Source organism: Aspergillus novofumigatus, assembly GCF_002847465.1.
Source record: "Aspergillus novofumigatus IBT 16806 chromosome Unknown P174scaffold_8, whole genome shotgun sequence".
Classification (NCBI taxonomy): Eukaryota; Fungi; Ascomycota; class Eurotiomycetes; order Eurotiales; family Aspergillaceae; genus Aspergillus; species Aspergillus novofumigatus.
The window spans coordinates 1,376,518-1,398,291 of record NW_020194281.1 but is presented as its reverse complement, the minus strand read 5'-3'; the positions used below and the strand labels follow the sequence as shown (position 1 = coordinate 1,398,291).

The 21,774-nt window shown below is 50.8% G+C and overlaps 7 protein-coding genes across 7 annotated transcripts; 4 read left to right on the top strand and 3 right to left on the bottom strand.

Annotated features, from left to right (window-relative positions):
* Nucleotides 1-82: 82 nt before the first annotated feature.
* P174DRAFT_395911 (acyl-CoA synthetase) lies at nucleotides 83-2,877 on the top strand. The gene is made up of 6 exons (XM_024823708.1): nucleotides 83-127; nucleotides 197-718; nucleotides 793-1,097; nucleotides 1,175-2,082; nucleotides 2,137-2,369; nucleotides 2,427-2,877. The coding sequence occupies exons 2-6, from the start codon at nucleotides 361-363 to the stop codon at nucleotides 2,465-2,467; spliced, it is 1,845 nt and encodes a 614-aa protein (XP_024678969.1). The 5' UTR covers nucleotides 83-127; nucleotides 197-360; the 3' UTR covers nucleotides 2,468-2,877.
* Nucleotides 2,878-2,964: 87 nt separating this feature from the next.
* Nucleotides 2,965-4,627, top strand: P174DRAFT_445304 (glycoside hydrolase family 7 protein). The gene has a single exon (XM_024828300.1). The coding sequence runs from the start codon at nucleotides 3,341-3,343 to the stop codon at nucleotides 4,553-4,555; it is 1,215 nt and encodes a 404-aa protein (XP_024678968.1). The 5' UTR covers nucleotides 2,965-3,340; the 3' UTR covers nucleotides 4,556-4,627.
* An 88-nt stretch (nucleotides 4,628-4,715) lies between these two features.
* On the bottom strand, nucleotides 4,716-8,422 carry P174DRAFT_413206 (exoribonuclease II). The gene is made up of 3 exons (XM_024824337.1): nucleotides 7,977-8,422; nucleotides 7,578-7,924; nucleotides 4,716-7,512 (listed from the first exon to the last, which is right to left on the bottom strand). Exons 1-3 carry the CDS (start codon nucleotides 8,139-8,141, stop codon nucleotides 4,893-4,895), a joined length of 3,132 nt encoding a protein of 1,043 aa, XP_024678967.1. The 5' UTR covers nucleotides 8,142-8,422; the 3' UTR covers nucleotides 4,716-4,892.
* A 1,537-nt stretch (nucleotides 8,423-9,959) lies between these two features.
* P174DRAFT_376880 (FAD-binding oxidoreductase) lies at nucleotides 9,960-11,749 on the top strand (the record flags this gene model as incomplete). The annotated part of the gene is made up of 7 exons (XM_024822720.1): nucleotides 9,960-10,465; nucleotides 10,514-10,617; nucleotides 10,667-10,752; nucleotides 10,800-11,051; nucleotides 11,105-11,133; nucleotides 11,183-11,378; nucleotides 11,432-11,749. The coding sequence occupies 7 exons, from the start codon at nucleotides 9,960-9,962 to the stop codon at nucleotides 11,747-11,749; spliced, it is 1,491 nt and encodes a 496-aa protein (XP_024678966.1).
* A 918-nt stretch (nucleotides 11,750-12,667) lies between these two features.
* On the top strand, nucleotides 12,668-14,048 carry P174DRAFT_445299 (uncharacterized protein). Its single transcript, XM_024828299.1, has 3 exons — nucleotides 12,668-13,281; nucleotides 13,339-13,667; nucleotides 13,740-14,048. Exons 1-3 carry the CDS (start codon nucleotides 13,123-13,125, stop codon nucleotides 13,822-13,824), a joined length of 573 nt encoding a protein of 190 aa, XP_024678965.1. The 5' UTR covers nucleotides 12,668-13,122; the 3' UTR covers nucleotides 13,825-14,048.
* Nucleotides 14,049-14,816: 768 nt separating this feature from the next.
* P174DRAFT_377055 (cystathionine gamma-synthase) lies at nucleotides 14,817-16,091 on the bottom strand (the record flags this gene model as incomplete). Its single annotated transcript, XM_024822726.1, has 2 exons — nucleotides 14,817-15,854; nucleotides 15,930-16,091. 2 exons carry the CDS (start codon nucleotides 16,089-16,091, stop codon nucleotides 14,817-14,819), a joined length of 1,200 nt encoding a protein of 399 aa, XP_024678964.1.
* A 277-nt stretch (nucleotides 16,092-16,368) lies between these two features.
* On the bottom strand, nucleotides 16,369-20,031 carry P174DRAFT_424548 (uncharacterized protein; the record flags this gene model as incomplete). Its single annotated transcript, XM_024825208.1, has 7 exons — nucleotides 16,369-16,442; nucleotides 16,497-16,843; nucleotides 16,905-16,956; nucleotides 17,011-17,208; nucleotides 17,261-19,098; nucleotides 19,167-19,827; nucleotides 19,878-20,031. The coding sequence occupies 7 exons, from the start codon at nucleotides 20,029-20,031 to the stop codon at nucleotides 16,369-16,371; spliced, it is 3,324 nt and encodes a 1,107-aa protein (XP_024678963.1).
* Nucleotides 20,032-21,774: the final 1,743 nt, after the last annotated feature.

Here is a 21,774-nt window from a genome sequence, read left to right as displayed (position 1 = left end):
GGGATAGCGTTTGTGGAAGATGGTTTGCGCCGCGATGTCCGCGGAAGTGGGATTCGGATGTAATTGTCTGCTTTGTTGTTGTACTAGTTTCCCGGAACGATTTTATAGGAATTGGACCTTGCGAGATGTATGGACTCGTCTTTCATTGCCTACATTGTCGTTCCTGGCGTTATGTGTGCTAACTGGTAAATGACAGTTTCGACGCCAAACCGCAGAGCTCCGGAGCACATCCGTTCATGACATCAATCCACCCACGCGGCAATTGCTCTTGAGCGTTGGTATCTCGCAATTACCTACACATCGCTTGGATACCGCAAGAGGAGGAGGTACATGAAAAACACTTAATGATAATATTCCACCATGCAAGGACGCAATCTGGTGTCGTTGCTTTCTCGTGGCTCTCCCTCTCTTCGGGCCGTCGGAGCAGCATTTGCTCGCAAGCCCTTCTACAGCCGAGTTCAGAACGCGACTACGCCAGCTTCGATTCGTTTATTGTCATCATTACCGAACCTTCCTCTCTTTCGTGCACTCAAAGATCATGACTCCTCAAGTCTCGCCGTCATTCATAGCGCATCTTCGCGGTTCTTCACGTACGGTAACTTGGTCGCGGACGTGCTGCAGGCGAAAGAACGCCTGCTAGGGTCTGTCGGGGGAAGACAGGATTCGCTATCCGGGGAAAGGGTTGCATTCCTTGCGGAGAATAGCTACGATTACGTAGGTACTGTTTCTCTACTCTGTCTCCGGTGGATCTTCTACAAGTGTCCTGGCTTAATAGCTGATCCTGATCTGCAGTAACACTCCTCTCTATCCTTGCAAGCAATGCGATTGCTCTACCTCTCTCTCCCGCGTTCCCTGTCGGCGAACTCAAGTATATCCTCGACAACTCCCAGGCCAAGGTGTTGGTCGCTACTCAGAAGTACGCGGATAAGGCGCACGACCTGCTCAAGGCCGGGTTGAATACAGAGCCCGTACTGGATATCAAGGAGAAGATCCAGGCGGGTGCGACTAGCTCGCACCCGGTCTCTTTGGAGGAGCTTGACGGGGAGAGATCGCTGGGAGGGATGATGCTTTATACTTCTGGGACTACGAACCGGCCGGTAGGCATTGACCTTTCCGTGACCTTCCCTTTAAAGTCTGTTGAGATGAAAGAACTTCTAGACTGACCATCAATTAGAAAGGCGTGCTCATTCCCCAATCAGCACTCACCGCACAAGCGGCTTCCCTATTAGAGGCGTGGAAATATACACCTGAAGATCGATTGCTTCATCTTCTTCCGCTGCATCACATCCATGGAACTGTTAATGCAATTGTGACGCCTATACTTGCCGGGTCTTCCATTGAATTCATGTTTCCGTTCAACACAGACGCTGTATGGAACAGGCTTGCAGCGCCGTTTCTACCAAACAGCACGACTAAGAGTAAGATTACATTCCTTACAGCTGTGCCGACTATCTACAACCGATTGCTCTTAAGCTTTCCCAGCCTACGTCCCGAAATTCAAGAAGCTGCGAAGAAGGGCATTTCGCCCGAGAATCTCCGCTTGAACATTTCTGGCTCCGCCGCTCTCCCGACACCGACCAAGCAAGCATGGCAGGATCTCAGTAATGGAAACGTCCTCCTTGAGCGCTTTGGAATGACTGAGGTCGGTATGGCCATTAGCTGCGGGCTCGACTTCGCGGACCGTGTAGATGGGAGTGTCGGCTGGCCGCTGCCGTCTGTCGAGGCTAGGCTGGTCGACACTGAGACGAACGAAGTCATCAAGCCTGGAGAGGAGCTCGATGCCAACGGTCGTGAGCAGGAAGGTGAAATCCAGCTTCGTGGGCCGACGATCTTCCGCGAGTACTGGGCTAATGAGAAGGCCACAAAAGAGGCTTTCGTGGATAGCGAAGATGGGAAAGGCAAGTGGTTCAAAACAGGCGACGTTGCTACCCGCCGAATAGTCCAGAACGCCGGCAAGGGGACCAGCGGTGAATGGGCCAGAGGCCCAATGTACTTCATCCAGGGTCGACTGAGCGTCGACATCATCAAAACTGGTGGAGAGAAAGTCAGCGCGTTGGAGGTTGAGAGGGAGTTACTCTCACTGTACGTTCACCTATTTCCTCTTGCCCGTACATACAGACTAACTTGTTCGTTCAGCCCTCAGATTACCGAAGCCGCCGTTGTTGGTCTTCCATCCGAGCAATGGGGCCAAAAGGTCGCTGCGGTAGTCGTCCTGAACCCCGAAGTAGCAGCCAAGACAGGTCGCAACGGCAAACCCTGGGGTCCCATGGACATGCGGCGCGCCCTTAAAGACCGGCTAGTGAGCTACAAGCTGCCCCAAGAGATGAAGATCCTTGACGGGCCAATTCCGAGAAATGCCATGGGAAAGGGTGAGTGATTTTGAGCTTATCATTTGGAGTCTACAAACTAACTATGGATTCTCGCAGTAAACAAGAAGACGCTTGTCAAGGAGGTCTTCGGATTGTAGATCGTACCTCCATTCCTGTATAGTAAGCTGCTCAACGAAATATGTAAATTCGCCCATGACCATGGTCGGACATTCTGACAACGACCGTTCCGAGTAACCTGGGATTATACACAACCATCATGATGTTACAATGACGGAAAGGAAGCTTGGGCGGATATCCGCCGATTCATCGCTTGAAAGGTCTTGAGGTGAAACATGGTATTTGACAAGATACCATACATCGAGCGCATCTGGACGGAAATAATCCGCATGTCCTCGATTGAAAAGAGTATTGAAATGGCGCGACTATCAATAAGCAATTCGACTCCTTGGGCGGGCTTGTTGCCAGTTGGCGAAAGACGCCTGCTGAGTCGGGCACAGGTTTTGCAATCTAGAGAGAGTCTCCGAAGTGAAGGCTATCAATCAGGCAGAATATTTCTCACGGCACACCTTATAAGACTTACAGACCAGCTCAACCGGTACTCCGCTCGTTCCCCAGATTCTTCCCCAATGATTGTGGGGAGCCAAGGATAACAGGGGGACGAGTCCCCTTCAGCAAATCCTCCTCTAATTGCTGAGCATGATCTCTTTTGCATCGTTCTAATGTGCGGTCCTTATGCTGATCCCATACTGAATTCGACCCCGTGAAATAACCGGAGTAGCATGTGCATGATGCAATACCGTCATATTTCGGATCTCTATCCCGCAGCAGCATGGCCAGGCATATTCCGGATTCAAAGGGGATATACCAAAGAACAAACCGTGGGCCCATACTCTTCTGGTGTGCTACGTTTCCTCGAAGTGCCATTATATAACCTGCGAGCAGTACCTATGAGCAGACAAAGATTTGTCCTCTGACTGAGCACGTCATCCTTGTTTGATGCAATTGTAACAATGGTTCAAACACTGACAAGCACCGCGCTGGTACTCCTTCGCCTTGTGACTGCGCAGCAGATCGGGTCCATCGCCGAGAACCACCCGCAGCTCACAACATACAGATGCAGTTCTCAGGGTGGCTGCGTTGCACAAAGCACCTCAGTGGTGCTTGACATCAACGCACACTGGATACACCAAAACGGAGCCCAAACATCATGCACCACTAGCAGCGGCCTTGACCCGTCTCTCTGCCCGGACGCAGTGACCTGCAGCCAGAACTGCGTAGTCGAAGGCATCACCGACTACGGCAGCTTCGGCGTGCAGACCTCAGGCGACGCCATGACGCTCCGCCAATACCAAATGCAAAACGGCCAGATAACGACGCTGAGGCCGCGTGTGTACCTCCTCGCCGAGGACGGCATCAACTACAGCAAGCTGCAGCTCCTCAACCAAGAGTTCACCTTCGATGTCGACGCCTCCAAGCTCCCCTGCGGCATAAACGGCGCCCTTTACCTCTCCGAGATGGACGCCTCTGGCGGCCGCAGCGCCCTCAACCCCGCCGGCGCAACCTACGGCACAGGCTACTGCGACGCGCAGTGCTTCAACCCGGGCCCCTGGATCAATGGCGAGGCCAACACCGCCGGCGCAGGTGCCTGCTGCCAGGAGATGGACCTCTGGGAGGCCAATTCCCGCTCTACAATCTTCTCCCCGCACCCGTGCAACACGGCCGGGCTGTACGCGTGCACCGGCGCCGAATGCTACTCCATCTGCGACGGGTACGGCTGCACCTACAACCCCTACGAGCTCGGTGCAAAGGGTTACTACGGCTACGGCCTCACCGTCGACACCAGCAGACCGATAACCGTCGTCACGCAGTTCGTGACGGCCGATAACAGCACGCTAGCCGAGATCCGCCGGCTGTACGTGCAGGATGGCAGGGTCATCGGGAATACGGCTGTCGCGATGACGGAGGCCTTCTGCTCGTGGTCGAGCTCGTTCGAGGCGCTGGGTGGGTTACAGCGTATGGGCGAGGCGCTGGGTAGGGGCATGGTGCTTGTGTTCAGTATCTGGGATGATCCGGGCCTGTGGATGCATTGGCTTGATAGTGACGGTGCCGGGCCGTGCAGTAGCACCGAGGGAGATCCTGCTTTCATACAGGCCAACTACCCCAATACGGCGGTGACTTTTTCGAAGATCAGGTGGGGGGATATTGGTAGTACGTATCCTCCTTAGGTACTGCTGGTTGTATATAGTCGTTTCGACTGTCAATTTGTACATATCGTTCTCTAAAAGCCTGTACATGGAGATGAACATAACTCAATGCGATAAGATTCTAGCAAGTTGGGTTATTGTAGGTATGCAAACACTCAGACGTAGGAGATATTCTTGGTGAGGAGCTTCAGAGCGGAAGCTCTCTATATTCTTCAAGATCGCTATATGATACATATAAACCACAGTTCTATAACGAACCTGACGCCTTGCGTCGTCCAAAAGAGGCGAGGTATCTACAAAAGAAATTTTACAAAATACAATTCCCCTTAACTCTCCGACTTCGAGAAGAAGTAAAGAGCTAACGCCACTCACCAACCCGCTCAAAATGCTTGACCACTCGCGTGGCCTCCATGACAACAAGCATGCGAGCCAAATCAACCGAGGTAATCTTAGCTTCAACGACGCTGAGGATGTTGGCGTCCGGTACGTTGTGGGTAAGGATCTGACAGCGGACTCCTAGAGACGTGATGACGCCCGCGTATCCTTCGCCGAACTCAGTTCCTGCCATGGAGGTACTGCTGTAGGGCTTGTGGAGGAGGCATGGGAACGTCTCGGGCAATGCGCATTCAGCAAAGTAGAATGCGCGGAAGAGGAGCATGCACGACCAGAACTGCTTGGACGCGGAGTCGCAGTCCCTGATGCGGTTGCGTTTCCAGCGTGATCTGGAGATATACTTGTCGACATAATCCTTGGAGAAGGGGAGAACGGAGGTATCCTTCGTGGCGTCTAGGGGACGCCCGTGTTCGTGCTCGAAGCGCAGCGCGGCTTCGATCTGGTAGTGTGCGAGGAGGTCGATGTATCGCCGAAGTGGGCTTGTGGATTTGATGTAGGCGTCCAGGCCGAGGGGGACATGTGGGATGGGCGTCGATGAGGAGATACCCTTGGGGGCTGTGAAGTGCAGCCACCCTTCTCCGCCGTATTCGGCCATGTTTTCGTTCGTTAATCTCGGGTATTCAGGATGATAACATGTTCCGTCGTAGACTGCTGGGATGTTGCGCTCTGCGCACCATTTCGCAGAGATCCAGCAAGCGAAATTCATCAAGGTCGAGATGAGATTTCGCTTTGTGAGGTCAGGTACTTCGTGGGGGTCAATATCCTGCAGGCGCAACTGGATGATTGGATCGCCCAAGTAGTAGCGGCCTTCGGTGATATCCATGGTGTAGGGTTTCATGGGCGCCGTTCCTGCAAAGACAGAGACTGAATTGTCAGCAGGCGACGGCCACTCCATGGCCCCGTTTTTGAGCCGGTATTCACGGAATGCAAGCATCAGTTTACGCAAGGTATGGAAAGTGCGCTCGTCTTCTGGTGCTAGCGAGCTCTGTAACTCTTCCCGAGAATGCGGCTGCGTAATAGTGCCTCCCACTGTCAGGGTATCCGAAGATCCAGTGGTGGATTCAAAAAGACTACGCAGCTTGTCATGCGTGATATAGACTACGTTTCTGACAATGCCATTGGCAATTTTCGTTTCCAGAACTTCACCCTGCAAATTCATTTTGGCACTGAATGTGAGTGTAGGGCGACCAGGAGCCAAACTGAAATGGCTCTGTGTCAATGAGCTGGGCAGCATCGGGTATGTGCGCTCGGGAACGTAGAGGGTCTGATTACGCACGGCGGCGTATTCCATGATGGAGCTGTCAGGTTCGACAAATGCGGAGGGATTGGCGATGTGAATATGTATCCAGAAAGAGTCATTCGAGCTTGGAATAGGCTCCAAGGACACTCCATCATCAATCTCTTGCGCGTCAGGATTGTCCACGCAGTAGACTGGCAGATTGCCAAAGTCAGTCCGCAGGCTCTCCATTTTATCCGATAGCCCTTCTGATTTGAGCTTCTCGCACACTTGCTTGACATCCTCCCACATAGCGTCTGACGTGCGCGAGATACCGTGTCCAGGAAGTGCTAAACTCTGGTCGAGTAATCGCAAATTTTCCCAAGGAGATAACACCCCTAATTCCTGTAAGAAGAGCTTGACGGTCGCTGCGTTCAGCTCGAGCGTGGTATACATTCCAGTAGCACGCATGATGTGGGAACCAGCCGACCTCAATGGCCCAGAGTTCATTCTCCTAGGAGGTATGCACCAGAGCAACAGATATTCTATGATCATTCGATCGTTGTCATTGAACTTCTCGGTGAGCATTTCGCGATACACCATGGGCTTTCCATCCTGTCCTGGTGCGAACCGGTGTGCCGTCGGACCAACGCTCGCCATGATCGTCGGCGACCGCACTTTCCTGCTCACCCGTATGAGACGCTGGGCTTTTTGCAGGAATTGTTGGAGAGGATGGTCCTTCATATTGGACTTCTCCTCTCCTATTACCCTGCCTGTCGCAGACCGGATGAGGTATTCCTGATGTTCATGTACCCATTTGGTCACAGTATCGAAGAGTCTGGCAACTCGTTTCGGTTGCACCAGGTAATGATTCGTGAACAGCGAACTTCGGTCATTCTCAATAATGAATGAGTTCAGGCGGATAGTCTGATGCACAGCAAATAAGATCGTATCGTCCAAGGCCTCCTCCTCTATGCCTAAGGCTTTACATGCCAGTTCTTCCAGTGTGTATTCCAGCTTCTCTGCCTCGTCTGCGACAATTTCATGCATGTTATCAAGGATATGCGCATGTTCTCGGTAGAAATCCTGGATCTTTGCTTCGAAGTCACTGATCATTTGCAATAGGGGGGCACCAACGGGTCTCGGCACTCCACCTTCAATGGCTGACTGCATTTCAAAGCTCATTCGAGCCATTGTGTCCGGAAAATGTGGCAGAAGGGGGGCGACCAATTCTGGAGGAGCGAATCCCTTCACGACATAGTCCAGATCTTTGCTGTGAGCAATTCGCCATTTCCCTCGCTCTGTATAGAACTGTTGCTGCTTATGAACGGATCGGACGTAGATTGCAAAACTTAAAATGCCGTCGACACTTCGAGAGGAGCAAGAGTTAGCGAATCCAAGTACTAAGGAAGGAGAAACTTCTACATTACTTACGTAGAAAGAGCCACCAAGTCCCCTGGCTGGAGGAATTCATCTACTCCCTCTCCTTCGTCCCCGATATTGTGGAATTCCAAGCTCCCCTCATCGGCCTCGCGTAAAACATCACTACCGGCATCAAACGCCTCCTTGCTATCGTTCAGCATGTTTCCCACCCAAGGAGCCGATGGATCTAATGTGCTTGCCGTCCCGGGCCCTCGGACCGGGTCCAAGATGTTCGGGTGCGTCTCCTGCCATTTGCGCAGATAATTCCGAATGTCTTTGTCCTCCTCGAACTCGGTTTTTAGAAGGATATCCTCGATGGAGGTAGTAGTCTGTTGCGTGTCCTGCCCAGCGGTGGGAGACTATCAGAATTCTATTAGAGCAGCCAATCATACATTCCCAGTCAGTACTCACCTCAATATTCGTAGTCAGCGTCCGTCGAGCGAGGCATGGACGATTCGATGTGCGCCCCAAGCGACTTGTGTGTGTAGTTCCGGTTATAAGGCGGTTTCGCTTCAGCAGATGGCTCGCCCCGATGACCCCACGGAAAATGTACGTCTTTTGCATCAACAAAGACATCTCCAGGAATCAACACATAATACAACTGAAATCTCCCCTGGAGATTCAAGAAGTGTCGGGGCCATCCCTTGCTTGACGCCATCGAAAACTTGTTGCATTTTGCCGGCATTTCTCAGCCCACCGCCCTGGCGGTCGGAGTCTGGTTCCAGCCAATACTTCATCGTTTCCCAGTTGATGCGCTCCGTTTCGCCTTTTGAACGGGCGTCGCTCGACTTGAACTCGCTGGATATGCTACGGAGTATATTCGCTGCCGATTCCGCTTGGATGTCTATCTTTATCAGACGATCTACCAGGCCAAGGAACATGTGGTCCTTCCAGAGGTCCAGCTCTGCGCGACCGACGAGGCTACTGTTTACAACAAATCTGGTCTTCTGCAGAACAATCGTTCAGGCATCACACTTTTTCCAATGAGGACCAAATCCGATAGCGATAGTATGGTATTGTATCTTGCTCATTGAAGACCAGCAGTCCGATCTTAGGCAAGGGACTTCGATGTAACGCTAAGGCTCAATCATCAGTTGACCATGCAAATATGATGCACCACCCAAAAGGACTACTTTATTGGCTGAATATTCAAACTTTTCAATTTTGCGTCAGGGTACAAAGGGGATGCAGTCCTTCACAAAACAGGGAACGCGACCGCCTAGGCTCTAGGAGGCTTGCCAACTGTTTCCCCGACGGCCTAACCGAAGCAGCCGGGTGATCTATCCCCATCTATCGCTGTGTCCTTATGGCGTTTTCTTGATACTAGCTCCTATTATCGGTCCAACGGTATTGCGGCATCTGCAGCGGGCCTTGCAGGGGTGGAAATTCCCCGCGATTTCCCCGTTGCCCAAAACGGCGTGAGTCGAGAGAAAGCTCAACTTCAGGCCGAAAGCTACTGCAATTCTCCACACAATACTCGCTTAAGCCATCCAAGTCGTACTAATCATCAAGCTGTTGATCACTCCGAAAATAGTTCTCTGCATGGCGACATGACAAACTCATTGCAGGCTTCCTATCGTGTGCCATTGATCACTGGGATCGCAGACTTGCTTTACGCTGGACTGCATAATTTCCTATCTGGTAACGGAAGCTGCTTTGATGAGGTCACCTCCTTGATGTATCTCCTGTCGTATTAACAAGCGAACTATCGCTTAATACGACCCCTATTCCGTGTCTTGACGATCTTCGCGGATCCTCCATTTGCTCTTGCATGGTATTGTCCTTACCATGGCCGATCTTAGGGTAAACCAAATAAGTGATCCGACGACTCAATCATTGTGACCCGACTGAAACTGTGCCCTGTTGATCACGAAGCTAGATTCAGCGTCTTTCTAATACTCCGTGCGGATAAGGTGCAAACATCAACTTACCGCGGGATTGGCGTCCTCTGTCATTTCGCATTCGCTAACGTGTTGATCGGATATTCTGCAATGTCTTCTTGCAGACATGACGCGCTCGCCTTGTGACTGCAAGACCTCTATCATGGAGGAGGTCTGTCCCATCACCTGCAGAATGCTATAACAAGGAAAGTTCAACACCAATGCCTTCAAGGATGTGGATCCTGCTTTGTTGCCGAGGATGTTCATTTGTCTATCCGGCCACCCGGTGGCCTCTCGCATTGCTGTCTGAAAATGGATGGATGGCCGATTCTCCATAGCCCTTTTTTGGAATAGAAGTTCCCTTGTACTTTCTACGAGGCCCCTCCACGCTCGCCTCTCCATCAACGAGTATAAATAAATGAATCATTTGCGATGTCTGCCGCGATGCTTTCCCAGAGACCCCAGGTTGCGTTTGGTGTTCTATAAGTTGTTTTAAGCCTATAATCAACCCATCATGACCCTAGGTCAACCATGGCGCACAGCTGTAGCAATAACCGCGGTGGCTCTTGCTCGTCTTGCGGTTGCAGATATCTGCTCGGTGATTAAGCAACAGGGCATAGAGATTCAAAAGCCGCTGGGTCCCGACTACTATAAGGACCTGACGAAATATTGGTCTGCTGCCTGTGGAGACCTGAAGCCGACATGTATCGCTGCTCCTTCGAGCGCCCTGGAGATGTCGGCTATTGTGAAGCAACTGCACAATTTTGACGACCTCTTCGCCGTGAAGTCGGGCGGCCATATGCCCAACAATGGCTTCGCTAGCATTCAAGATGGCCTTCTCATCTCGACCAAGAACCTTGATCAAGTTATCTACAACCCCGAAGACCAGACTGCTATCATCGGCCCTGGACTTACATGGGAAGATGCTCAGAAAGGTCTCGACGGTACTGGGCGGACACTGGTTGGTGGACGTCTTGGTGGGGTGGGCGTCGGAGGATACATGCTTGGAGGCAAGTTGCAGTTCCTTGCGATGGTTGACATCTCACTGATTCGGCTAGGCGGGTTGAGCTTTCTGAGTTCACAGTATGGCTGGGCAGCCAACAACGTGGTCAACTTTGAAGTGGTTCTTGCCAATGGAACCGTGGTCAATGCCAACGCGAAGGAGAATACTGGTAAACAGAGCAGAATGCACGATTCTCTTTAAAACTGACCTGGGGATAGATCTCTTCGCAGCTCTTAAGGGAGGTGGTAACAACTTTGGCATTGTTACTGCATACACTCTCCAGACGCATCCTCAAGACCATAAGGTAAACCGTGTCCAATTATGTTCATACGAGGTATCTAAATAGCACAGGTATGGGGAGGAAACTATATCTTTACGCCCGATAAAACGCCTCAAGTCTTGAGCGCTCTTCGTGAATTCACCGAGCATTATCCCGATGACAAGGCCGCCATCATTGTGACTTGTGAGCATGGCTTGTTGATCCACACCTGGATCATGTTCCTCTTCTATGACGGACCTGAGCCACCAGAGGGTGTTTTTACCAACTTTACAGCAATTGGACATACCGATACTACTAAAACTTGGGACAGTTACTATGACTTGGTCAGTAACCCTGCCGTCAGTCATCTGGAATACCTTATCTCATAGTGAAACAGCTTAAACACAACGATATCTTCATTCTACAGTAAGCTGATTTTCTTAGTATTCGTGTCGACTACTGACTTTGATTGCAGCGGCCAACGCTATACTATTGCTACTGAGACGACTCCGTTGCCGAACAAGACCGTCGGCGCAGAGGTTATGCAAAGATACTACGACCACTGGTTTAATGTGTCAAACACTGTACTTGAAGTGCCCAACATGCTCGGGTCAATTGCATTTCAGCCAATGCCTCGAACTATCACCAGCAAAGCCAAGGCTAGAGGAGGAGTAAGCCCTGAAAGCATTCATGGCATCTAAGAAATGCGCTAACAACCCGGAAGGATCTCCTCGACTTTCCCACAGATCAAGACTATATTATCATTGAGCTGGACTTCTCCTATGCCTTTGCTGCGGATGATGCCAAGATCGATGCTGCCAATCAAAATCTCTATAATGGCTTTGATAACATCATCAGCGACAACATTGACAAGGGACTCTTGCCTGATGTTTACCGGCCACTCTTCATGAACGATGCGTACTTCCGACAGGACTATTGGGGTCGCATCCGTACCAGGGAGCAGGCATTGCGAACCAGGATCAAGTATGATCCAGATGGGTTTTTCCAGAAGAGAACTAGCGGAGGATTCAGGCTTCATTAACTGCATCCTAGCTTATATTGTTCTTGGACCATTCTTTCACATATGTAGCTTGGATTTAGGGCTTGTCAAGCTGGATATAAAACCTCAAGCTTGGTGATATCTAGGAGATGAGGACTCTGCTTCTTTAGCGATGCATCATCAAGCTTCCACACTATGGATCGCAGTCGATATAGCCATGGCACTTTCCTCAGGCGTCCATCTATGTACTTCCCTTTCAGCCATTCCGTCAAGCAAAGGCGGGGCTGAGTGCAGCAGTGCTCCGGGCAGATTCTCTCAGAAACGTCTGCCATACGTCTTTAAGTCGTGCACTTTCATAGTAGGTAGCAGCACACTCAAGGCCCAATTCGAGTCAAACAATCCTCGGAACCATTTACCGGCTTGAGAAGATTGGGCGAAATCGACAGGGAGAAAGGCCAGCGCTTCGCGTTTCGTTCTGCTCCTTTCACTTCTTTTACTTCTATGTCTATGACGTTTCGTCTGCCTTTGTTTATGTAATTTCGCAGTTTCAGACAATAAAAATAGATCCTATCCTCGCCATGAAAGAGCTCAATCAAGCTCCCCCAACCCATCGCTTTGATTGGCTCCCAGACAATGCACAGTCAAGCCATGAAACGCGACTTTTTCATTTCTCTCCGACAATAGATCTTTCAAGAGCCTCAGAAACCCCTCCCCTAGTCGCTGTATCAGGTTGAATTAAGCTCACCAGGCTGTTGGCTGAGATTCCCCCGGCGGAAGACAATGCGCTCTCTCCAAGCGCCGGAGTGGAGAACAGAGCGTGTACATCCCGTCCCATCGCCTGGTTGACTCTCGCGTCCCGATCAAAAGCTGAAAGGCTAGAGTCGTAATGGGGCTCGTGCCTTGCCGCTTATTTCATGTATCTCAAATCGTGGTCTAGATCGGGACGATCATGGCGTCCATCGTCGACGAGTAGTGCTCCGGGCGCTTGTACGGATCGACGCTTTTGACGCCTCGCGCATGGGAAACCGCCCGTCTGGGACAATGGGCTGGGTCTAGATTCTTGGAGATGCTAAATTTATTTCTTGGTGATCGGTTGTTGAGTCTTTTGGTGTTGAGGATGCTTTGTTTCGGGAGGGCGTCGTTGTTATAAAAGGGTTATTGTCTGCCGTGGGAGGATGAGGATATCAGAATCAGATCAGCTCTTTGTCTTTAGTTGTGTTGCATTATACCACCGTTCTTCAGAGATATCATCTACATTCATTTGGATTCTCATATTTCATTTGGATTCAATATTATACATTCCTTCCGCGACTGGTCGTGTTGTCCCATCTTGACAGATATCTACTACAACAGGCACATACTACACTCCTTCGACACCGTAGAGTTATCACTTGTTCAACCCCTACACAATCAACATGGCCAGATACGGCGCACTAGGTGCAACCTTCCAAATCGCCCGGATCGTGCAAGCCTGCTCCCTCATCGCCATCATAGGCCTAACAGCCAACTTCATCGCCGAGATCGTCTCCAAGAACGCAACGCCACCGAGTGTCTTCATCGGCACAATCACCGTGGTGAGTAGTCGGTCATACCCACATCTCTCACCCACAGAGCTAACAGAGATCGACCAGACATGCATAGCCGTCATCTACTGCGTCATCTCCTTCATCCTCTTCCTGGATAACATCCTCCCCTTCCTGGCGAGCGCCATCATGGACGCCCTGGTGCTTATCGCCGTCATCGTGGTGGCGGTCGTCATCGGGAAACCACTCTCGTACCTCGAGTGCGATGTCATCGGGGATCTGACGGGTGATGGATCGTCCGCATACGCCTTTGCCACGAGTCTGGATAACTATCTGGACCATCTGGGCGGGAAGGTCGATTACAAGAACTGGATTGCGGCGTCTAGGGGGGTGTGTCTGGAGGCGAAGTCCATCTGGGGGTTGAGTATTGCATTGTGGTGAGTTTCTATCCTCTTCTTTGCCCCCTGCCCTCTTTTTCGGAAGATCAAGCTGATGGATGGATGCTGTAGTATTTTGTTCTTCTTTTCGGCGGTCTGCTGCGTCTGTCTCTGGCGGCAGAAGAAGGCGACCGGTGGTGAGAAGCTGGATGGATGAAGGTCTCTTGCTTCGCTGATGCGTTCGTTCTCAACAAGGACAAAAGACGGCGGTATGACCGGGTGGAAATAATGGCTAATATGATTGACGCGTCTTTTCTGTTGTTTTTCCTGTTCCTGACTTATGTACTGGATCTGTTGCATGGCTTTCTAGCGCTAATATAATTGAAGTATCTGTCTGTTACATATATATCAGCGATCATCACCAATATCCAGAGATCAAGACATACCTCTCCTCCATTCAAGCACACACCCAGGGTATCTAGATATCACATCTCCCCAGTCAATCCCAAGTAATCGAGAACAGCCAACGCCTCACCCCGAACTAACAGGCGGAATGATCGCGACTTCGTCCCCAGCCCCAATTACCACCTCCCCGTCCGCCTCAACATCCACATACTCCTCTCCCAAACTCACCCCACAGCTAACCAGCACCTTGTCCCTGATACCGGGGTATCGTTCCTCCAGGACATCAAAAAGCTTAGACAGTGGAAGGGGGCGGGAAGCGTCTCAGTTGCTTTATTTGTGTAGGACGACGCGCTGGAGAAGTAGTGGATTTGGAAGGCTGGTTGTGTTTCTTGGGTGGTCATCCTGGGGGTTGTGCTGCTTTTCTGAGGGATTCGTTTAAGGCAGAGAGGGCAGGTAAATGCTCGCCTGTAATTGTCGGTAAAGATGTGAAAGCGAAACAGGTTGATGCTCTTTCGGCCTATTTTTGCGGTTATGATGATTGCTGCAGAGTGATGAAAAGAAGGTTGGAGATGGAAGTGGTGCGGGGTAACTCTTATCGCAAGTCGCGACTCCACACCTCAGCATCAACAAGTACCGTATGTTGATCTAAGAGAGTACAACAGGGCAGCCAAGGGTATACAGGCAGAAATACAAGGATAGCTAAGATGTGCGGGCTATTATTTCAGTTGCTTCTCAAGAAAATGTAGTGTGAGTGATTACAAGTCTCGTCGTTGGGTTATTTATATATAGATAAGCTACAACCATTTACTTGCTCTCAGTGAGCGCCCTGAAAGCACTCAAAAGATCGCTCTTGAGATCCTCCCAGTTCTCCAACCCTACACTGATCCGAAGCAATCGACGATCTACCGTCGCATCGCTCATTGTCCGCCACTCGATCAATGTCTCCACCCCACCAAGACTGGTAGCATGCTGGAAGAACGAAAGTTTGCTGGGCAGCTTCCGCGCATGATCCTCCTCCTTCATAGTAATGGAGAAAACAGGCCCGAAGCCATTGGGCATCTGTTTCAGTAACCACTCCTCGTCCTCTTTCTGGAGACTCGCGTGGAAAACTTGCTCGAGGGCAGCCTGCGTGACGGCTTCATCGCTACCCGGCGCGGGATTCTGCGCGCGCAGTGCCTGGTCCAACCACGAGACCAACTTCGTCGCGCTTGAGCTCTGGCGCTGGACGCGGATCTCGAGGGTGCGCAGACTGCGGACGCCGAGCCAACTCTCCATGTTACCCATCACGCTGCCCAAGAATAATCGATCCTGGAACAGTTTCTTCGCCCAATCCTTGCGCTGTGTTGCAAGGACACCGCAAAGTACATCACTGTGCCCGCCAAAGTATTTGGAACCGGAATGCATGATAAGATCAGCACCCCAGATAAAGGGGTCTTGTAGGCCTGGCGGTGCGAATGTGCTGTCGACAATCAGGTACGCGCCTCTGGAATGGGCCTTATCGGCGTATTCTGCAATGTTGAAAGCAATTCCTTGCGGGTTTACGGGTGTCTCCAAGAGAATAACGTCTCCGGCCTCCAACTGCTCGGCGGGGCAGTTGAGATCTAGCTTCTGGAGCCCGGTCAGGCGGCCGAACATTTCGATCACACCGTGGCACCCATGGTAGCCATTACCAATGGCAATTCGCCGAGGATTCAGCAAAACAAGGGCTGCGTTCAGGGCGGATAGTCCCGAAGAATAGCTGATTGCTTCGCCGTTGAGGAGCGACGATAAAATGACTTCGAAACGGGTCGGGTTGGGTGCGGAGAGACGGGAATAGACATGGCTGGTTTTTTCTTGATCATACTAGAGTACGAATTGACAATGTCAGAACAAGGCCAAATTTGCACGGAAAGGATTAATCAGACTGCTGTGACATACGCCGCTGAGATCTGTGAGGGGTACCAGTTCGTCCGGATTGTCAGAGTATCGGAAGGTCGTAGAGACATGCAGCGGTGGAGCAACGTCGGTAACTACATTGAGTCCATCATCTGCGTGCAGCGAGCGCGTAGAAGCGCCAATTGATTGATTGAAATGAGCCATTGTAATGTTTCTTAATTACAGCATATTGTGAGGACAGGAAGGAGGACAGTCCCGTCGCGCAGCGGGGAGTCAAATGGCCGACTATCAGCGAACCCCACAGCAGAACTCACACGTGACGTCAAAGCGGGCGTGCTGTGGATCTGTATATTGCGTGATAGCCAGATAAAGAACGAAGGAACCGGCCAATAATAGATGTAAAAAGGGGTATATTGCGATAATGGCAACTGTACGTCGACTCAATAATGTACATATGGCGAAAGACTTCGTAACCCATGAATCACCGCCGAAGGGAGCCCATTTTTGATGGCTCACGGACTGTTCCCGGTACTGCAGCTTGGAAAGCTGAACGATCTATCGATATTGTTAGCGTCGAACGCGGACCCTGAGACACATGAGAGAGCATACCAGCTTCGGAGTCAAATGCAATCATTATATCGTCATGTTCACTCGGATAATCTAGCATATCCAAACAAACAAAGTTCGAAGCGGGATCATCTTCGGTTTTCGGGAGCGCAAACTTGGCGTCAACAAGTCGAATACAGAATTTGCCCGATCTTCCAAAACTTTCGAGCGTATCCGTGCCCTTGAGTACAAAGTTCATGCATCGTCCATGGTTGAAATCGGCCAAGAAAGCGACCAGCTGTACGACTTTCTCTTGTTGAACGATTTGTATGCGAGCGAAACTCGCTTCCCACTTTTTGTAGATCGGGACTACCATTCTGCGCCGGGAGATCATAAACGAGGAAGCAAGGCTAATATCTGCAGTCAGTACGGGCGGGTGGCTATCTGGTAGATGGGCGTAGAAGTACATACCCGTCAAATAGAACGTTGAACCCCGTTACAGCTGCCTGGAAAGTATGAAGATCTAGAAAGGGAAATTAGCACACTGCTGCGCCTAGAGGACTATCGCAGAACATACCTTTCAGAGACGCAAAATCAAAACGTCGAACCATGGGCTTGACCATGGCAATCTGCATGAAACTGGCTATTTGGTCTGGCATCTGCGCAGGCACGAGATTATCGGCTATTGAGACTGTCAAGTCCTGTTGTGCTGGTCTATATAAACTGAGTACCGTCCTGTTGTTGACGTCCAAACCTAATTTTAGTTCACCAGGGCCTGAAGGAAGAGTCAGTAGATCTCCCGAATCATTGGCACGAGTTGCGCATACCTAAATTCAGGCGATCTGTCACAGAACCCCACTCCGTTGCGATAAAAGCTCGCAAATGTTCAGATAAGACGGTAGGACCATAGCCATGGTCCACATAAGCACGTTCTTGGTCAATCACTGACACGTTACCGGCGGGAAACTCAAGATGAACCTTGACTGGCTGGCCATTGGGCTTGTCCGCGGGTTGCTCGATACTGTAGGCTCGTAAGGGTATGTCCGGTATCTTGAATTCCCGATCACTCGTGGTCATCCCCAAGAGCAGGGCATGCATGGTATTTCGGCCCTGGACTTCTTGAAACGTCATCACCATGGACCGACTCATTCCGTCTTCTTTCACCTTAAGCATAAGCGCGGGAGCTCCATCCTCTCCTCTGAGCAGTCCGAAAATAATCGGGGCGCCATGTCCAATAATATGGCGGACACTGCTCAATGTCTTCACCTTAGGACTGGTAAGTACTGTCAACCGAAAGCCTCGATGAGCGCTCCGGGAGCCCGTGCCTTCGGTCACCGTTGTGGAACGCTCAAATAACCGTAGCCGACAGCGCTCCACAGGTTCCGCAGGAAAAGCCTTGGGAGTGCCCGAGTCCATATACTGGAAGTTCTTCAGCGTGTATTCGAAAATGACGGTTTCGCCAGCTTCTGGCTGAAGGCTAGCTTCGGTTCTGAGCGTATAATGGACAATGTTCCAGAGATTCTTGAAATCTTCATCTTGAAACGAAACATCTAATTCGAAGCCCCGCGGCATCCTAACCCGCATGGAATGCGACCTGACATGCCATTCCACGTCATCCCAGGTGGGCCCTTTCTTTCTGTCCGACTGGATCATGACATTGACCAATTCACTCTGGCTTGTAATTGCTGCGAATACGTACCAGTCTCCGCGGTCACGTAGTATAGACAAAGCACATGGTATTGAAAATTGCTCCTGCGAGTCGTCTTCCTGTGAACTGATGCAAGCCTCCACAAACATACTCCCATAGCTGAAATAACGGCTCGTATCACCCAGCGGCATCATCTGAACAATGCTTGGACCCTTTCCGGAGTTGTCCACCAAAACAGACCTTGTTGCTGCTCCAGATAGTACCGCTGAGACGTCAGGGGCGAAAACCGGGTACCCCACCCACACATTCGTGTCCGCTTGGACAGCCGCATCGCCTTCAGCAGCAAGTTCAGGAAGAATATTATTTCTCTTGATTGACATGGCCAAAGAGCGCAAGTGACTCATAATCGCTTGGTGCAGGGAGAGACAATCTGCCAGATGTTTATCGCCAGTCGTGCTTGCCACAGCAATAATTGCATCAATCCCCCTAGTACCATATCGAGATAATTCACTGTGCTGTGGTACGACGTTCTCACAGATCCACAAGGCTTTGCCAAGGTCCACCACGGCTTGTTTGGCGTTGTTCAGTGGGCTCCCCTGGGATGTCCCCCCAGAACCGGAAGAGCGAGATCGTGCGTAAGCTTCAAGCTTCTTCTTCCCACGCAGGAACCACCATACCGCTGCCCTTATCCATTCAGCCAGAGAAATTTCCATCGAAGGCTTCCCACTCTCTGCTGCGATGCGGATTAAAGGAGAATACTGTGCCACGTACGCCTTGAGATCCGTGAAGGCAGTATCACCTACTTGGCTGGCTAGTGATCGTAGGGAAGCTTTCGGTAACTGTGTCCCGTGACTCGTGTCGCGCTCGTTTCGGCTGACTGGATGATTTTGTACAGGGTCTCGGGGAATCGGCTGCGGCTTGGGAGGCGAAAGACTCCGTAGCTCAGGGCCAGAGGTGAGAGCAGCAGGTAAGTTCAGTTCAATAGGGCTCGTGCCGCCCTGCTTGTGTGTGCTTGAGCTCGCGGGAATTCGAAGGGTCAGCGCCGGGGGTGACGCTCAGTCTCCGAAACAGGCGATGTTTCATACAGCGAGTTGGGGTTCTCGGGTGAGACTGCGGTAGATTTCTTCTCAGTGCGTGGTCCATCCTCTTCTGGCGAGGAGGGATAGTCTTGACAACCATGCTGCAGCGCACGACCCTCCTCAGCTTGCATCTTCGCCCGAACACGCTGAGCAAACGAGTTAGACTCAGGTGATGCTCGGAATGAAAGACGAGAACCCGCGCCACCAAGATTCAATGTCAACAAGAATTCAGAGTCTTGGGGGCTCTGGATGAGTAATGGCTTCAAGTCCGCTGTGTTGATTCCGTCGCTTGTATCCTTCCGTTGAGGTGTTCTCGCCTGTGATACACCATCCGCGGCTCCCAACGAAGTGTCAACCTGGAGTTGGGGCGTCTTCGAATCATACTCAGACCGACGCCCACGATTCAACGATATTTCCATCGTAGGAGCCTCAGTCTCGTCACCACCTTCCCCTATCACCTCTGGATCTTTATCGGAAAATCGGACCTTGAGGCCCTTTCGCGCGCGGGTCTTCCGTGGTGGGGATGGAAAGCTCGTCGGAGGGTAGATCTCGGTTGCGGAAGCAGGATTGGAAATTGGAGAAGCAGCGTTCAGGACATCTTGAGCCGAAGGCCATCGATGGGAGGCGTCCAGGCGGGGCTTTTGCTGCCCTCGAGCCGTTCCATTGGCTGAATTTAAAGCATGCGATACGGATTTTGAACGAACTGGAGAGAGAAACGCTTCGATTTGCTGGTCCGTCGTGGGGGATTGATGTTCTTCTCCTTGTCCTTCTCCCTCTCTTTCGAAAATAGCTTCTCTCTCCAATGCGGCTTCTTGACGGCAACCGGCCTGGGCTCTTTTTCCAGGAAAGCAAAGGGATCTCTTGTAGACATTTTTATCGTTTCTAGACTTGGTCGATCGCGCGGGATGATACTAGAATGCTATAAGCATCGCAAGCGAGGTAGATACCCGCACAACAGAAGCTATAAAGTCCGTGAGCATACCATTCCCCACCACATTCGTTTCTAGCGACTCTCGTGCGCAGACCGCAGATCAACAGGAGTCGGTCAGATAAGTGAAGAACAACAATGCTACAAGAGTAACCGATCGTGTGGGGAAATTGCGATAAGGAAGAATAGGTGGATGAGCCAAGTTCAACGGGACTTCCACAGGTAGGCTTCTGAAGAATATTTCTTTTATTCCAGAAGAGGAGAGAGTTTGGCAATAATAAGCTGCAAATGGCTGGCTAGTCACAAATAAACAGGTGCCACTCGTGGAGGGAGGCGCGATTGCGTTTCGTCCTCTGGTGGAGTAGGGGACCAGCGATCTACCAACACCAATTAAATAAGCATTCAAGAAGTGACGAGTGAGAGGCGCCAGCGAAGAAGAAGGGGCTTTCAGAATATTTTGCGGGATCCTCGGAGTACTTACCTTTGAGATCAGAAGAGTAATAGCTGAAGCAACTCGATGAAAGCAAGTGAATTTCTATCTCCAAAATGAAGAGCAATGACAATCTGGCTTTGTTTAAATGGAACGGTCACGCAGGCTGCCAAGCTGGACCAGCAGCTCCTTGTCTACTATCCAGTGGATTTCCCAACTCTAATCGGAGGCCTAAAAGATAGGGGGAAGAAAGAAGAGAAAGAAAAGAAGAAAGAAGACAGGTTAGATAACAGGAGGAAGGATTACTGTAACAGCAGTAGTCCACTTGACATGGTACCACTCCCTTGAGCGCTTGTGTCGTCAACCGAGGACGGGTACCTGGGTTTCTCCGCAATGCGCCCCAGCGGTACTACGTGGATGCACTCTACTTCACTCTGAAGGATCCGAAGGAATCAATCATCAATAATTCCTAAAATTTTCTCGTTTCCCAGTAGGAAGGTCTGCTCAAAGACCATCTACTTCAATAACAGCGCAGCGAAGAAGATTGGGACCATGGCTCAGATGGTATATAGACCACATTGGTACCATTGCACAACGAGCAAAGGCAAGATAACGGCGACAACAAATCAAACAGATCTATAGGATAGTCTACAACATACTCCATAGATAGAGACCCCTAAATGGTCATGAGGCTTGGGATGAATTCTCCATAGATATTATCTAATTTATTTGAACTTTGAGGAGTAAGCCATAAAAAGTACTACACTCCATTTGGTAAACTATACCCTATCATCGCATTAAGTCTGGGACGCATGAGACATTGATTCAAATCCAAAGGCTGATAAAAACAACCCCCCTGGCTCTCCAAGGAACACATACACATAGTCTGTGTCCAAGGCCAATCAAAATGATCTCTGGGATGTACCCACCAGCACATTCTGTTGTTAAAGAGCTCAAACCTTCGCCCTGAAACGACGCTAATCCCATTGGAGCTGGGCCCCGCAATACCCTAGGCTATTTCTGTTCGGACTTGGTGGCTGCTCGTGGGTCGTTGACAAGCACCCTATGATCCTCGATCCTTGAGCCGTGTTTTGGAGAAAGCCGCCCAGCCCCCCATGCTACCATGCTAGGGGGTAAACGGGGGTTCACTAACACTCGGAGTACCAAAGTGCCACTGACACGATTCCCAAGCTCTGATCATTCTTGGATCTCCAGGCACACTTCCAAAGATCGGTTGAACAATGTATGGAGAAAGC